An 18,411-nucleotide genomic window follows, 5' to 3' on the forward strand; every position below is an offset into this window, starting at 1 on the left:
TAGGAGATTGGACTGAACCATCTTTTATTTTGAGATAGTGAAAAAGGAACTGTAATCACGGTCCATGTTCAAGTTTTGTAGAATAACTTTGGATATAACTCCTCATCTCAAAGTTGAAGTTTTATACCTCCATTCAATGTGTTATTACACATTCATCTAGAGTCTATGGTACTATACGTCCACTCGTCTCCCCACTTTCTGGATTGACCATCTTTAATCCTAATAATGTGCTTTGCTTACTGCTATTAACACTACAACATCAGCTTCCTTTCAGTTAGTATTTGTCTAGGATAGCTTTATCCAGCTTTTTTAAATTAACCTTTTCCCCCATTAGTTTTAAAATGTATAACTTGTAGTATGACCACCTCTGTCTTTTTACTGACCAGTTTTGCCCAAGTACATTTATTGTGATTATATGTCTAGTAAGTTTTGTTATTAATGTTTGTTTATGTATTCAGCTATTTTTTATGATTCTTTTCTCTCCTTTTCTGCTTTCTTTTTAACTTAAAAAAAATTCCCCCCATTAATTTGAAAGTTACACAATTTTCCTCTATTATTTTAGGGATTAATCACTCCTCAATTTTGACTCTATGATAGCTTCCCCAATCATTTATCACCACCTAGTGGATCCATATTATTCTTCTCACTTTCTTTCCATAAAATAGAGAATAGGAAAAAATTCCTATTTTCATTGTCGTTGAGATGATTTTACCAATACAGACAAACCCAACAAAATATATTTAAAAATATATTCTTGGAGTTGGATAATCCCAAAGCCTCTTTCCTTCTATTGTGTCAATTTGTTTTACTTACCAGTCTTTCTTCCACTTTGTGACATGTAGTCTTCTCTGTGCAACTATAATTTCAATCAATGAAGGAAGCCTTGCTGTTAGTGTGAACTCTTCTTGCCCTCCTCTTTGAAGGGGGCAGCTATGCCAGGGTCCAGAATTTTCCAATGATTTTATTTGATAGCTAATTAATGGCCTTCTGTGGTTTCCATGGCAATGTCACGCTTTGCTGCCAGGCTTATCCAAATGGGCATTCTGTTCACTCTTTTGCCTTAGCATCAGCATATTAATCAGACACCATAGGTCCTTGGTTGCTGCATCAAATTGGTAAGACACTAATTGAATTAAAATCTCACTTGAAGACGTCAGGCTTCTCTTTTCCACAGCTAGAGGGGAACCTTGTTAGCTCAAAGAGCTGGACCCAAGCAGGAGACACTCAGAAATTCACAGAACTTTGTGTCCTTTTATAGCAAAGTATTTTCCTTTTACCTTTGAATAAATATTTTGATGTCTGAATCTCTATCTGTCCTTGAAAATCCATTTCCCTGACCTTTCCAATCATTAGACATTGCTGTATTCTCTTTGTAACATGAAGGAATGTAATTAACATTGTCAAGGTAAAGAAAAGAAATCTTTCCTACTACACACTGTGTGCACGTGTGTGCACGTGCGCACACACCCACACACACATACAGTTGGTGAAGTCTGGAGAAAAGCTCAGGTTGACAGCTCTAAAAGAATTGGGATGAGGGTTAGGTAACAAGTGCATATGAAGAGCACATATCTCTAAAAGGCTGTGTAAATATAAGGGGTTATTACATTATAAGTCTTTGGAACTTCTTGGAAGGTAGAGATGAAAGGGAAAGGAAGGGAAACAATCGAGAGATGATCAGTCTTAAATTCATTCTTTAGGTCATAATGATTATTATTTCAACTTCTCATGTAGAGTCAAAATCCTCACTTTCCTTAGTAGAATTACCATTTAAAATGATACTCTTTAATGCTATTATTTTCATGATTCTAACTGACCGTCAAATACTCATGGATATATGCTCCTTTGTGCTTTTGCATTCTCTGCTCTTTTGGCCTTTCTGCTCCTTTTTATTTGCCCAAGCCCTCTTCATTTTCAGCAGTGAGAATGAACATGTCCAACCCCATGGACAAGTTCAAAGTTCTTCAGTGCTCCTTTCTCTGTGTCTGGCCCCACAATAGCACTCATTGTGGTGCACTGTAACTGATGTTTTATTTTTAAAGTGGTTCCTATGTCGTTTGCATTACTTTGTGAGTGGCACAAAACAATGGACCATTTCCCTACACATCTCATTTTTCTGGCGTGCCCCACTCATCATCTGGGTGTTGAAGAGGTGTTGGGTGATTTTCTGATCCTCTGCAAAATCTTGTTCTCGATGAAGAGCTGCTATGTGAGCTCTGGCATGACAAATTTCCAACCCGAATGAACATCGAATCCTCTCAAAACCTCAGGTCCACATAGCTATGTTGGTGTGAAATGCATGCTAAGTGTTAAATTTGGTATCAAAATATATGCTTATGCATACTAAAAACTGGAACATTAAGTTTGGAATTTACCACTATTAAAAAAAAAGAATAATTCCCATCCCTCTACACACACAGGCACTTAACTAAACTGGATAATTCTTGACCTCTTATTCATTGGTGTCCTTTCCTTTCATCTTAAAATAAACTAAATGGGGGTGGTAGTGTTCTCTTTGAGTCATATCACAGACTCTCGTGACCCCTGAGATTGTTTCTGTATTTTATCTATGAAAGCATTGACATGAGAAAGAAATGCACCCTCTAGAACAGGAACCAGTGAATGGAAGGTACGCAGAAGCCAGTAAAGAACCATCTAATACTTAGATCTGCTTTACAACACAAGCTGGAATGAGCACTATGGTGCCCCCTTCAATAAAAGAGGAATTCACAGAATGTGAAAGCTAGAGCGCCTTCACTTCCTGCCCCTGGAAGGGTCCAGCTAGCAAACTGGGGTGATCGCCCAAAGATGATAAAGAGAAAGAATTGCACTGGGCAGACCTTGAGAACAGAGGAGATCTATTTTCTCTTCCAACCCTGAAATCTGTGATCCTGTTTCTCTGCCGGTATATAAATGAAGATTTGGAAGCTCAAAGCAGCAAGTACTACCTTAGCAAAAAGATAGAGTTCCTAGAGACTAAGAAATGCCAACCGCCCCAATCCTCTACAGGAGCACTTTGAAATGAGGTTTTTTGTTTTCTTTCTTCCTTTCTTCCTTCCTTCCTTCCTTTCTTTCCTTCCTTCTTTCTTTCTTTTCTTTTCTTTTCTTTTCTTTTTTTTTTTTTTTTTGCCGCCTTGTGGCATATGTAATTCCTGGGCCAGGGATCAGATACCAGCCACAGTTGTGACCTAGCTGCAGCTGTGGCCATGCGGGATCCTTTAACCTACTTGGCCCTGTGCACTGCAGAGACACCCACTGATCCAGTTGTGCTAAAGCGGGCACTCCTGAAATGAGTTTTCTTTCTTGCATCTCTCCTTTCGATGTCAACCCCAAGTCCCACACAAGGCTTCTCAGCTTTCAGAGATGCCCACAAAGTGACTGTATTAGTGCATTTGTGGGGGGTGGGGGTTTGCATGCACACACTTTCTGAGTGAAAGGATTTCCTCCTTGGAGAAGTGGTCCAGATAGACCAATGCAGGATTAAAGCCTACCCTATTTTATTTTGGTTATTGACGTTTATTCAAACTAAAATTTAATAGGCAAAGAATTTCAAAGAAATCTGGCACCATTTCTTTGTGGAGAAAGCAGGTGAAAGGGATTTTTTGATTACAAGAAAAAAAAACGATGAAAACAACCTGAGATGGAAAAATACTTCATCCCTTGGCAATTTAGTTGCAGGCATAAACACAAAAGTGGCCAGCATGATTTAGAAGGAGCTCTGCCAAGGGAGTCAGAAGGCAGGAGTACTAGTCCCTATTCAGGCAGTAACCATGTGTAGCCAGGGGCAGGCCATTTCTCTGTGAGGCTGTCTCCCAAACTAAATCAAGGAGGCCAACAAGCTGACATCTAAGGCTCCTTCTAGTCTTTAACATCCTGTGATTATGTGAATGCCTCTCACCACCCCCACCCCCCAATCCCTCCAGGTGTCCAGCTTCAATTAGCTTCCATTTATTCAGCGTAAAAGACACTATCTGGGTAAGACATCGTTGTCACTGCGTCCCCTCCCCAGTGTGCGAATGAGTCGAAAGAACCACAAGGAACTAAGCATAAAGAGGGAAGAAATCATAACCGAAGAAATATCTTCTTTATCTGTGTCCATTTCCTCCCACAGGAAAAATGGCAGTGTCGGTTGTACATTACATATAACTCTCTTTCTTTTTTCGTGTTTCATCTTAGCACCTGCACAGCAGAGATCTTTACAATTCATTGCATATGCTCTCCCCCATCTCCCCCTCCATACAGCCTAAGAAGCCACTCCCTCCGAGCTCCTCCCAAGGCGGAGACCCTTCTTCATGACAGAGTATAGAAATAACAAACATGCCCCACATTGATACAGTTGCTAGAACGTTTTCGGTTTCCCACGAATGAAGACTTTCCTCCTTTCCTTTGAATATTAATTACATTTTACAAATTGTTGTTTGTTTTGCTTTGCTTGCTTCTGTTATGTTTGTACAACAAAAGGGAACGTCCATGGCAAAGGGTCCGGGTTAACAGAGTTTGGCTGTCATCTGATCCGACTGTTTGAGGATCTCCGTGTTGTAGAGGTCCAAGGCGTGGTTCACCCTGATGATCTCGCTGTTGGTCAGTTTCAGGCGGTGTTTCAGCATACACGAGAACAAGTCCAGCTGGGGTTTCCCCGGGGCCACAGGCGGGGCCAGGCGGTTGATTCGGTCCCGAATATCCAACAAGAGGAGCATCACGGACGAGGAGGAGTAGAACTGGCCGCCTTGGGTGTAGGACTGGTTGACCTGCTGCACCGCGCTGCGAAGGAGGTCGGCGTTGAACCTCAGGCTGTACCCAAACACCTGCACATCCGAGATCTTGATGTAGAACTGCCTCTTGGAGGGATCGGACAGGTCCACGGGGCCCTGGCCAGTCTCATTCCGCAGGAGGGTAGGTAGCCGAGTCCGACTGCGTAGGTAGATGTGGACTGTCTCGAAAAACGTTTTCCACCGGTTGCCCAGCAAGAGAGTCCAGTTGTAGCACTGGCTGTTCTGGAGGCGGATCTTCTCCCAACGCGGGTAGCCGAATTCCCCAAAGGGCATGTTCCAGCCCTCCGAGTGGCTCCCGCTGAAGGGGTTGACGTAGACAAAGAACATGGGGTCCAGGCTGCTGTTGCGCATCTGGCAGATACGCATGGACATGCCGATCACCATGTGGATGAAGTCCATGCGGTTCTTGTTGCTCTTGAGAGTGAGGGACATGCGCTTACGCCACCGGGGGTCAAAGAAGGTGTCGAGACGGATCTCGTTGCTGATGAAGGTGGTGTGGACGTAGAGGCGCGAGTCCATCTTCTGCAACAGGTACTTCAGCTCCAGGTCCTGGAAGTCCAGGTCGGTCTCGAAGCTGATGAACTGCTCACTCCTCTCCGAGTCCACGTTCTGGGGTTCGCAGCGGCCTCGGTACAGCTTGTAGCCCTTGTTGCAGGAGCCGCAGAGCGAGATGTTGGCCAGGCTGCACATGGCGCAGCTGTTGTTCCCTCCGATGATGCAGGGGATGGGGCGCTGGCACAGCGTGGTGCTACCGTGGCACACGCAGCTCCTTTGGCTCTCCAGGAAGGTCCCCCAAAACCCATTCTCATTGCAGTAGAGAAGCGACTGGACCCTTGCAAGCCACTGCTGAATTGTCCTGGGGAACAGAGGGGAAATGGAGAATGTTAGCCACTATGGGGAACAGAGGGGAAATGGAGAATGTTAGCCACTATGGGTGGGTTTATCCAACTGCTAATGCAAAGTGGAGCTGCCCAAAGAATGAAAAGACTGGGTAGAACAGTTATAATAGGAAGGACACTGAATGTTAATGATAAGGGCTACATTGTAATTCCTTGTAACAAGCCACAGACTGGCTATATCAGGTTGTACTCTAGTGCTCGGTGTCCTCAACTGTAAAGTGAAAGAGGTTGGAGTAAACATTCTTTGAGGTCCTTCCAGTTCTAGGATTCTATTATTCACTCATCCCAAATAAGTGTAATTCAGAAAATTAAAGTGTATAAACCCAAAAACCCCTGCCGGATAGCAACAGATTGTTTAAAAAAAAAAAAAAAAGACAATGTAGAAGAACTGAGTGAGGGGTTATTTCTTTCTAACCTGCCTCAGATGTTTCAACCCTCTTCACAGATTCCTCCCATGAGGTTATATAACATCTCAACAATTTCAACAAAAACAAATTATACTTTACATTACTCTAGAGAGCATGTGGTGCTTCCATACTGATCTTACATGCTCTCACAGTGGCTTTTCAAAACATCTAAGAAAGATGTTATTTCCCTTATTTTTCCAGAGCTCCAAACTCTCAATTCAGTGAAAGTTCCATCACAACTCCTATCTCCAGGTCCCACTGCCCTTCAATACTCCTTCTTTTTAATTGATGTACCAAGAGTCAGGTATAACGCTCAGCACGCTTAAAAACGATACCCAAGCCTGTTTCCCAGATTCCAGCCGCTGAAACATTGTGTGAAAATAGATACTGATCAGGTTGGAAGCAACAGCAAGAAATGGCAAAAAGAGGTAAGATAGGCAGCTTAGCAGCTTCTCATCTTTCCTCATTTCTGGGCATGTCTCCTCTTGGCCATCTTCCATGCTAGGAATAATCCCTTACATATGTCTGGCACTTTTTACCCTGCGCAGGATACGTTCACTCCCATTTTCTCACCGGAGCCTCACAACAACACCCTGAATATAGCTTGGGACTTGAGGTCAGTCAGAGTGTGCTTCAAATCCTGGCTCGTCCACTTCTGAGCTGAGGGAATGCTGGGCAGTTTCCTTCACCTTCCTCGTCATTTCTCCCACACCAGGCTGTGCGGAGGATTGCATGAATTTTTATGTGAAGCTTTAGCCTCAGACATGGTAGGTATTAAGGACTCAATAAAAGTTAGTTCTTGTTATTCCTGCAAAGGGACTCTCAGCTCCATTTTCTAGACATGGCAAGAGAATAGAGAAACCATGCAATGAGTGAGTAGAGAAATCTCCTGCTTGTAGAGATGGTTTTTTTTTTTTTTTTTTAAGAGTCAAGGAGGCCATTCTTAAGGTTGGAATGTGCCCCGGTTGATGGTGATGAGAAGATGGTGGAAGTAGTTCCTGATCCCGTCTGAGAAAACTGGAAACAGAAGCCCCCTTGTATTGTAGTTTAGGTGGCAGAAAGTGCTAGCAGCCCATCTATTTTATCCTTGCCACTGCTGAGTCATCGTCACAAGCCATGAGGTAGGCAGTACAGACTAATATTGAAAAGCATGCGCGTTGGCCCAAGCCGAACTGAGTTCAAAGCTCAGGTCTGTACCCAGGAACAAGCCACTCGGAGTCTTGGAGCCTCAGTACCCATAGCTAAAAGGAGAATAATAGAGCCCATCTTAGGCAGCAAGGGAGAGGATTGAATGAGAGGATATATTTAAAGCATTTAGCATAGAGCCTGGCATAGACCAATTATTAAAAAGGTAATCATACTAAGAACTCTCATCCTGGAGAATAAGCTCTTCCTTTGAAGGTATTGAGACACTCTCAGGGATTTCACTATCTCTCTGAGGTTGGAGGGAAACCCTTTGGTTTTTGTGGGACATTTGAAAATGGATACTGTTGAAACAGCATCCCAGAATGCTGTGCTTTAAATGAGGTGCTTATCAGCTGAGCAAAAAAATGGAGGAATAATGAGAGGGCCCTGGAAACTGCTCTGCCTTTTAAATCCGCAGAGCAATTTGGCAATGAGACTTCCCTCACACCATTCAAAACACTATTTTTTTTTTTTTTTTTTTTGTCTTTTTAGGGCTGTACCCTCAGCATATGGAGGTTCCCGGGCTAGGGGTCCAATCAGAGCTGTAGCTGCCGGCCTATGCTACAGCCGCAACAATGCAGGATCCGAGTGGTGTCTGTGACCTACACCACAGCTCATGGCAACGCCGGATCCTTAACCCACTGAGCGAGGCCAGGGATCGAACCCGCAACCTCATGGTTCCTAGTCAGATTCATTAACCACTGAGCCATGATGGAAACTCCTCAAAACACTGTATTAAGACCTCTGTTTGGGGGGGTCATTTTCCCTTGCAGGCTCTAAGGCTGGAGTGGGGGCTCCCTTCTTCCCTGAGCATCTAGCCCAGAGCCTGGCTCTACATAAATGTTTGCAGAAGGAATGAATGAATGCTGAACGAATGAACAAACAAAATTGACATTTTTCTTATTTTTCACTGGGAAAAAAAAAACAAAAACAAACAAACAAAAATCAACTTCTCTTCTCCCTCCTGAACTGCAGTATTAGTTTTCAATACCTTCCACCCACACAGCTCCAGGCCTCCCTGGTCTCTGCTTCTCTGCTTCGTGAGCCCAATCCTATTACAGCCTGGAGAACAGCAGCGGGCCCAGCCTTCAGGAAACGAAGCTAGAATGATAATGAGCCATGCGGCTCCCACCTCCCCAACCAGAACATGGACTGAATATTGGCTATGAGTCATCTGATATTTTTGTGAGCCGCAGGGGCCCGCCACATGTCTCTGATTGCGTGGTTCCATCTGACGAGAGCGTCATTTCAAAATGCCTCTTTCAAATGGCCCACACTTGCCCCGTCACTCCCTCTCCAAGGGCCAGGACAGTACCCCATTTACAGCTCCTCTGTTCCCATCTGCAAGGCATTCTATAACCCCGTAGAGCGCCCCCTTTCTCGTGTCTCATCATTGGGACCCTTTGTCAGGACCACAGCCCCCCACTCCTTGAATCAATGCCTCATTGTGGCTGAACTCTCAGCATCCTCGGTGGGGGGAAAGGATAAGATGAAAGTTCCCGGTGATGCTGCAAGAAGCGGAGGGCCGAGTGGCAAATTAGGATTCCAGGCCTGTCGAGCAGGAGGGATTGGGGACAGAGGCCCTCTGAGGCGCATCAGAGAGCTGCCTGGCACCTGCATCTCCTGACCTCAGAATAATCATGAGGTTGTGGGCTGTATCAAAGAAGGCATTAATGATACAGCGGGAGGACTCAGAACCAGGCAGAGCGCGGGGAGGGGGCAGGCAGGGAGTGTGAGGCCCAGGGCAAGAGGAAAGGGATAATGCGGGAGAGGAGAGAGGTGGAGCGTGAGGAAGGGCGTCCGGGTCTCGGGATGGTGGGGAAACTAAGGAGCCTGATGCAGAGGAGCAGATGGAGGCAGTGGAGGAGGAGGGAACTGGAGAGGGAAAAGGTGATGGAATGGAATTAGAGTGGGTAGGATAGAAAGGAAGAAACCCAGCCAAGCCTTCATATGTCATTTTCACAAAATCAGGGAATGCAGACCCTGGATGGGTCTTTTTCTGGTGTAGTGTGTGTGGGGGTCAGACTGGGAAGCAGTGCTACAGGTGAGCCCAATTTCCAAGGTCAGGGAAAAGTCTTTAGATTTTAGTCCTTTTTTGTGTGTGTGTTTTTAGGGCCGTATCTGTGGCATATGGAAGTTTCCAGGCTAGGGATTGAATCAGAGCTGCAGCTGCTGGCCTACACCACAGCCACAGCAACTCGGGATCCAAGCCACATCTGCAACCTACACCATGGCTCAGGGCAATGCCAGATCCTTAACCCACTGAGTGAGGCCAGGGATTGAACCTGTATGCTCATGGATGCTAGTTGGGTTTATAACCTGCTGAGCCACAACAGGAACTCCCAGTCCTTCGTTTTTGAAGAGAAGACCAAAACGAGAAGAAAAAACAAAGCAAATGAAGCAAGCTTATCTCAGTTTTTTGCATGCTTGTCCTTAGCACAAGCAACTTCTAATAAGGAGGAATCCACTTCAGTCAGATCAAGCTCCTACACCTTCTCCATCTCCAGCCAGGGCTCTGGGTAGTCATCACTGACATTCAGAAACTCTGCCATGCTTGATGGCAGGCGGCACCTTAAACCAGCCAAGAGAGTCAATGGCTGTCAAGGGACAGCCTGTGTACCAGGCATCGTGCTGGAGCTTTCCCAGAACAGCGTGGATAACACGGTCTGTATCACAGATGAAGAAAGCGAGGCCCTGAGAAGTGGGATAACTTGTCTGACATCACAAGCTTCCTCCACATTCAAATATCAAGCTCTCTGACTGCAGCGTCAGTGCCCTTTCTGCTGGGCACCTCGGTGTAAAAACATAACGACAAAGCCCACAAGAATGAAGCAGCCCACGAGAAGAAAAATAAATTGAAATCATGGAAAAACACTGAACGTTGGAGCGTGTGAAGGGCCTATTATCACACTCCTTGCTTCCCCTGGACCTGCCAGGATCCCTCTCCTCCATTCACAGATAATTGGAGCTCACCGACAAGATCTCAGGGAGAGGCTGGGGCCCAGGGGTAGGAGGAACCGTGATCTATAAATACCATTTCCCAGGCTAGCTGGTGACAGCCTGCCTCAACCCTGGCAACAGAGGAGCGGCTTAATAGGCCAGCTCAGAGAGGTGGCGGGGAGGGCGGGGGTGTCTCAGGGAGGGCTGACACAGCCCCCCCCCCGGCCCTGCAAGGCAGCCCATGTGCAGCAGTGAGGACCATGTTTTAAGATGCTTTTCTCTGTCCCTGGGGAGCCAAAGCATCTTCCCTTTGCAGCCAAAACTGAACTCTTTCTGCTGGATGGGAGTTCAGTTCATTCTGATGGGGGACTGAGGGGAGGAGGAGAGGGTGGGAAGTTGCATTTTTATTCCTAAAGCTGGGACCCGATTGGTAGCCTTCTCCAGAGGCTCCACAGGATGCCGTTTGGACCACAGCATCAGAAAATCAAGAGGAAAGAAACCTTGGAAATATTCAGCTCATCTCCCTCAGGTTTAGATCTAAACAGTGAAACTTAGTTGTTTAGGTAGAGTTGCAGTGTTTCTTGAGCGCTTTCTCTATCAGGGCAGTCAGCCTTTATCCTCTCATTAGCCCTCTGAGCTAGGACTCATTTGTGATTTTTATTCTACTGAAAGGGCATGGGAGACCAGAGAGGTACTGTGACTTCCCCATGGTCACACAGCAGGGACATAGCAGGCCAGAGCTCAGGATTTCTGCATCCAAACCCAGTATTCCCTCTATTCCCCTCTTTACTTTTCCCACCCTCTCAAACCTAGAGTGGAGGAGAAGTGAGGCTCCAGGCCACGGAGACACCTCCTCTCCACCCCTGCAGGCTCTGTCTTTGCCTCAGCCAGGATTTTCTGGCGACCTGACAGGCCTCCTGGTGACACAGCTGGAGCTGCTCGTCATTTGGAGGACATAGGCTATGCCACCCAGGGCTTCCCATCATGCTTTCAAAGGCGCACAGCTCCCCTTCAGAACTAGCCAGGTGGGGAGCCCAGGCTGGGATTCCTAATTCAAGCAAACTTCCCGCTGATTTTAATTGGAGGTTTTGCCTAAAACAGGATGGCAGTGCCAGGCCAGTGGCATTTTAGGGAAGATCACACAAATCCAGTGCCAAGGAGAAGGGTGGTGTGAGGGATAGATCCAGGCTAAAATAGAAAAGTATAATCCATAACTCCCATTTGCCTACCAGAGGTGTTTATTTAAATGGGGAGAAGAAAATTTTTTTTTTTTAAAGGAAAGCAGTGTTCTAAATCATTCTTTTATTTATGCATTGTGCTTCTTTCTTTCTTGCCATTTCTTTGACATTGTCATGGGTGTTTGAGTGGTTTCATGAGACTCCACAGAATGTATACTCTGCCCACCAGAGATGAGGATGAAACTGGGCAGACACACAGTGGTTTTTAGGTTTCTGATGATGCACTGTTTTGGGGTGTGTCTGACTCTGTGTGTGCTAGAGGAAGAGTTCAGATAAGAGATGAAAGCATCAGTGGTGTCGGAATGCTTGGGGTTTTACTGAAAGAAGCCCTGGGTTATGGACCTTCTAGTGTGAATCAGAGCTGACCAGCAGACCCCACTCTGCGTTCATCCTTTTCCGCAGATTCATTTCTAGCTTTTCACCATTTCCCTCTTTGAGTTTCCACCATTGCCTCAGTAGCCTGCTTGCCCGCCTTCTCTCAGTTCTACACATGATGTCAGAGCCTTACCGAACAGCCTATGGCAATAGAGGAAAAATCCCAAAGAGAAATGTTGTGGTCCCTCGCCACAACAGAGATGCTTTCTGGTCTGGAATTGTGGACTGTAGCAGATCTTCTTTGTGGAGGGTGGAGGGAGAGGGTAGAAGGAGAATGGAGAACAGCAGCCAAGTGAAAATCCAACGGGGCCTTTAAAATTAGGTTGTCAGGAGCCTAATTGAGGAGGATTATGAAACAATTTCTGCAATTACACAGTTCTGTGTATGGAATGAGGCGACAGGTAACATCAGCTACATATTCAAATTCAGCATTTTGCTTCAGGGCCTGGATGTGCTAGAGGCAAAGGAAGGAAGGATCCAGAAGCCTCTTTAGGGCTGACAGGAAGGCTGAAAGCAGCAGGGAGCTCCCAGATGGAGGGCTGCAAGAGTAGTTTATTCTTCCTGGGCGGTCGTCAGGCAGATTGACAGGCACAGAGGAGAAGGCAAGAAAATGAGAAGGGGCTAATCAGGTCTGATGGGCTTCACCCCGAAGTACAATAATGGTCTCACTACATCAATGCTCTGGGCAGTGAGGTGGAGTGAGCCAGTTAATGGTTGTGGGAGTTAGTTAAGTCAATGCTGGACCTGTGGGACCACTATTTCGCCTTGGATATTTGACCTTGCTCTTGGACCTTGGATAAACCACATCACCTCTTTGATTCTCAGTTTCTTTCTCTGTCAAATGGGGGAGGTAATATCTGCCTTCCACGTTATCTTCAGAATTAGAATCAGATATGCAAAGCTTGGGGAGAAAAGAAGCCATGACTATGAACCATTATTATGACTGAGGGCAAAAAATAATTGTGTTTTGTAAACGTTCCAGGTGAAAATATTCCTCTCAGTTACTAGAACAACCCAGTTGATTATAGCTTAATATCCTAGTCTCCCTGGTCACTCACCAGCCACAGTTCTGATGACTGCTGTCCCCATGATGCTTTAAGACAGAGCTAGATGTCAGCCTTGGGGTTAGAAAAGATGGGGTATTGAATCATAGTTCTGCTACTCACTACTTAACCTTGAACTAATTGCTTGTCCTTTCTAAGCTTCAGTTTTCTCCACTACAGGATGGCATAATAATACATGACTTGCAGGATTGTTTTGAAGATCAGATAAGACACTGCTTCTGACATAGGTACACACTGTCTCTCATGAAACCAACTTTCCTGTTCCTCTGGAGCTCACAAAGAAAATGGTCCCTTTGAAATAAGCCTAGATTTAAAAATCCAGGGAAAGAATTCAATAAATGTTGTTGGGGCAGCTGAATATTGATATTAAAGCAGCAGGAACAACAAAATCTCTTCTTGACACTTAATCTCTTCTACATCCCAGAATCATTATCAGATGGATTACAGATCTAAATGTGAAAAGCAAAATAACAGTAACATCAACAAAACACTTTTTTAGAAGAAACATAGAGAAGCATCATTTTGAGACTGAAGTAGGCAAAGATTTCTTAACACAGCTCACCATAAAGGAAAAAAATATATTGATTAATAGATATATTAAGATTAAAACATACCCATCAAAAGATACCACTCAAAGAGCAGAAAGACACACTTTAGTTAGAACATACATTTGCCAGTACCTCTACCCAATCAAAGATTGTATTTGTAATACATAAATAACTCCTACACTGGCTGGGTGCTGGGCTTCTCAAAGGCATTTCATGCTGCTGAGGTTTATCACTCCTTCCTGGGTGTCTTTTATCACAATTTGTATTTTTCTTGAGAAGGTTCCACTAAATTGTTTAATAAATGTGATTTGTCCCAGAGTAAAAAATAACCAAAAGGAAAAGTAAGCAAATGATATGATGATATGAACAGGCAGGAACATCATCAAAGAGGATATTCCAAAGGCCAATAAGCACATGAAGCTCCACTTCTTTAGTCATCAGGACCACACCAATTAAAATGGGATTCTACTGCAGGAGGATGCTAAGATACAAATAAAAAGGATGAGAAACACCAAGTATTCCCCAGCAAGTGGGACAATTGAAACTCTCCTATGCTACCTGCAAGAAGGATCCCTGGTTCATTGAGCAAGTCTGGAAAAGTAGGATCTACTGAAGTTGCTACGAGGTGAGCAATTCTACATCCAGTAGATACCTGACAAAAATGCACATAGAAGTTCACCCAAAGATGTGTGTAAGACTGTCTACACTGTCATATCCCCAACTTGAGAGTGTGCACACATGACCATCCGCAGTGGAACAGACTTTTATACATAATGGAATATTCTTGAGAATAAATGTGCCAAAACCGCACAGAACAATATGGAGGAAGCTCATAGAAGAATGAAAGGTGGGAAAAGCCAGATATCAAAGAGTGCGCACTGTATAGAAAGAGAGCAGAAAAATGAGCTACAGTGGGTATAGCCACCAAAGGGGTAATTCCCTTGAAGAGAAGACTGATGGTACCCAGAAGAGGACACGGGGTTTCTGTAGTGCTGATAACGCCCTGTGTTTCTGATCTGGGTGCTGGTTACATGTGGGAATTCAGTTTGTTGAAAATCCATCTTGCTGTTCACTTAACAATCTTTTCACTTGCTATAATATCTCCACTACTTCCCCAAAATGTTTACCTCCAAAATCATCCTTTAAAAAAAAATCAGAATAACACAAGGAAGGCAGAAATATGTTACATTTTTCTATCACTTTCAAACTTTCTAAAGTTCTTCTGTTTGGTACTCTAATTCCGATCTTTACCACTTTTCTGTGTCATAGTCTGGGTTGAGAGGGCATCATGGATCTCATTTTAAAGGCATGAAAAACTAGGCTCAGAAAGGTGACAGGACTTCCTGAAGGGCACCAATGAGTTGTCACATTAGCAGGACTACACTTCACCCAGGTGTGAGTTTGTTGGTGGCTTTGGAGGGTGGAGGTGAGGAGGAGCATTGGGAAATGGCTCTGAAGGGGGATAAGTAAGAGCTGAAATTGTAAGAACTTAGTTCTATTTCTAACTCAATCCTCTGGATTCTATTCTGAACAGGAAGCCACTTCTTAGCCCCAGGGAGGAAAAAAAAAAAAACAACTGAAAACAACAAAAAGGGTCTGGAGATGCTTATTTTCTTGCCTTGCGTCAGCGGGGTGAGTCAATTGCCCTCCTTGCTACAAATGCAGAATGACAAGCAGAGATGGGAACGAAGACATCGCTGGTTGTGCTGGGTTGAACAAATCCCACACATCACTCGTGGTGAAGCTCAGCTGTCTGCACGCCTCTCCCTGTCCCTCACCCTGACTGTGCATCTTGGTTGCCCTGGTGTTTGGCCTCACTGCATTCTTATTCCCATTAATAGAAAAGAAATACAAAAGATATCCTTAGTTAAATGCTTCATTGCCCCATGATCGGGAGGGTACCTCTAGGCTGCCGTGACTGACAGCAGGATGCCCAGAGCTAGCCTAGGGTTATCTGTGGTCTTGTACCTATTCTTCAATAGGACAGTTTAGTATACCCTCAGAATAAGTTTTTATCATAAATTTTCTACCCCCCAGCCTCCCCACCCCCAATCAGTAGGTCAGGGACTGTCAACATAGCAATTTATTCCAGGAGGGGAAGCTGTCTGTGTGTTTGGCATGGTCGATTTTCAGAATGGGAAAGGATGCTTAGCCAAGGCTTGGTCCATGGGAAACAGAGTTTACGTGACTTGCCTGAGGTCACACAACTTGTACCTGGAAGCCCCAAACTAGAATCTTCCCCCTGAGAAAGGACCCTGCACACAGCCACAGAATGGGTGCTGTTCATCTTTCCCCACCCTCCCAAAGGGGCCAACAGCTTTTTACTTGGGTGACTTACACACTGGGGGGAAGGAAGTAATCATGCTTTTCAAGGATTACTGGATACTGGCTCAGAAACTAACTGATAGTAGTTCTAGAAAACACAAAATGTCACCCTGTTCTTCTCGCTGTGGGTCCAGTGGTTATTTCCCATTTCCTGTGGTTATTTCCCCATTCCAAGAGTGCATGCTTGAGATGAATCCATAATTGGAATATTCAGCAATGGGCAGAATCCCCTTCCTTCCCACTTCCAGTATACTCACCAAATAATAAAAATGATATTATGGAATACCCTTTTCCTTTAACCAGCTTCTCAGAAAACAAAACCCAACCACAAGAGCAATCAAATACGTACCAAAATTGAAGCACGTCGCAAGGGGAGTACACCACAAGATAAATCCATTAAACCACCTTGGTCTTGATTGACCAAGGTTCCAAAGGGTAATTTTGTATTACAAAATGTTTCTTCCCAAGGTCTCTGAAGAGTGCACTCCCCTCTGTACTATAATGCATCACACTGGAAACATGAACAAATAAAAAGTACACAATGGGTGACAGGTGGCCATGGATCCCCTGACACTCCTCCTGTGACAGGAGATCTCTCTTCCCTCCCTTGAATCTGGGCAGGTTCTACCACTCCTTTGATCCATACAATAAGGCAGGACAATTCACTTGGATAAGAGACTCAGCTCTCAAGAGACTAGCAGCTTCTACTCTTTGTTTCTTGAGAAACTTCCCCTTGCAGCTCTGAGACCACTTATAAGGAATCTGAACATCCTGCTGGAGAGAGAGACGACAGCTGAGCCCATCTTTCTGGCCACCTCTGCTAAGGCATCAGACACATGAGGGAAGTTTTCTTAGAACCACCAGCCCAGCGGCCAGCTGAATACTGAGTTGCTTCAAGTAACTCCATGTGGAACAGAAGAATTGCCCAGCCAATTCTGGTATAAATTTTTGACCTGTAGCTCATGAGCATAATAAACGATTGGTGCTTTAAGGACCTAAATTTGGGTCAGTTTGTTAAGACAGTGATGGCTATTCCAACTACTATATACTATGAACCCCCAGAGAGAATTCAGGGTATTTCTTTCACAATCTGCTACTACCAAGCTGCAGAACTGACCTAGGCAGAACTCTAAAAATGTCTCTTCCCTCCCCAAGATTCCAGACTCGAACCCCAGGACCAGTGAAATAAGATACCACACCTATGACTATGTTCCATTATTTGGCACAGTTGATACAAAGACAGAGAGGTCAGCTAGTGAACCTAATCTGACCAAGAGGTGCCCTTTAAAAGCAGCAGAGCTTTCTCTGGGTGTGGAAGGAAGAGAATTCAGAGATAACTGAAGCACTAGAAAGACTTGTTGCCCTTTGTTCCTTTGAAGATGGAGCGGTCCATATATATACCAGGCCTAGACAATGGCCTCTAAAAGCTAAGAGTGAACTCTGGTCAAGGACCAGAAAGGGAAAAGTGATCCTAAGTCCTACAACCATGAAGAACTGAATTCTGCAAAACAAAACCTATGTAGTTACTCTGGCCAAAACACTCCCCCCTCTGTTTCATTTTACTCTTTAATCAAATGACAGGAATAGATTAGATGGCCTTTGAGGTTCCCTGAGACCTATGACATTTTCTGATTCTGGAATTTTGGGCCATTTAACCTTGCTGAATCTCAGATTGCTAAGGTAAATCTGGGTGCAGGCCCAATCCTGTGCCAGTTTTATCTTATTTGCTAGATCTCAAGATCCCTATAGACAGGTGCCTCTGTCTCATTCACTACTCCACCAGCACCCCTTGTATAATGCCTGGCACTTCGTGGGTAATTGCAAAATATTTGCTGAATGGAGAAATAAATGGATAAATGAATGAAGATTCCATATATGTATTAATGTACATATTCTTAACAAGGGGTTTTGCCTATATAGGATGGCAGCAGAAGAGGGAATATTATTTCATAATGTGGGGCCAGTAATTAATTTCTGTAAACTTTAGTTTTCTCACCTATAAATGAGGAGTCCAATCCTTGTTCTAGCTACACACACACACCCCCATCGCTTATTATAAGAATCAGTTAAGATCATTGCTTCGAGAGCCCTTTGCAAAATAAAATAATCTATGCATAAGGTATCTGTCTTATGCATAAGGTATTTGTCTTAGTAATAGTTTACTTTTTAGAGGTGGGAATGTCCCTAAGCCAAGTGGGGTAAATTTATTCCCTAATTATACCAGAGACTGAGTACCTTCCTGCTGTTATTTTGGCCGCTGCTGGTTAGCAGTCACGCCACCTCACAGCAGGACGGGTACCTGCTGGGATACAGGGCCATTAGCATCTGTTTAAGCAGAAGGTGTTAGAAACTCAACTCAGCGAAGTTTGGCCAAAGGATGAGGATCTCTACTGTCAGGAAATCACAACCCTTGGGTACCACACCAAGTAATCTGGGTCGTCGCCTCTAAACCTGGAGTAAATCATTCTTTTCCAAGGCTGTGTGCGAAGAAACCCAACCTCTTAAAAAAAAAAAAAAAATCAAAAGGATGGTGCTATGGCCAACAAGATTTTTAAAAATATGCACATGACCACTTCTCTATTTAGTTTGGGTTTTTTTTTATTCTTTTGGTTTGGGTTTTTTGTTGTTGCTGTTGTTTTGTATTTTGAGCAGAGAAAG

General features: G+C 44.4%; 1 protein-coding gene across 4 annotated transcripts in view; it reads right to left on the reverse strand.

Moving 5' to 3' along the window:
• Positions 1 to 4,065: 4,065 nt before the first annotated feature.
• BRINP1 (BMP/retinoic acid inducible neural specific 1) overlaps positions 4,066 to 18,411 on the reverse strand; it is a 196,590-nt gene continuing 182,244 nt past the window's right edge. For 3 of the 4 annotated variants that reach the window (XM_021077997.2, XM_021078073.2, XM_021078035.2), the window contains one exon: positions 4,066 to 5,628. In XM_021077997.2, the coding sequence (XP_020933656.1) occupies positions 4,488 to 5,628 (1,141 nt within the window). In that variant the 3' untranslated portion in view covers positions 4,066 to 4,487. 4 annotated transcript variants of the gene reach the window in all.

This window comes from Sus scrofa, chromosome 1, assembly GCF_054392235.1.
Source record: "Sus scrofa isolate SSC_HxYL_T2T_F1_AM1 chromosome 1, Sscrofa_HxYL_maternal_Yorkshire_Landrace_v2.0, whole genome shotgun sequence".
Classification (NCBI taxonomy): Eukaryota; Metazoa; Chordata; class Mammalia; order Artiodactyla; family Suidae; genus Sus; species Sus scrofa.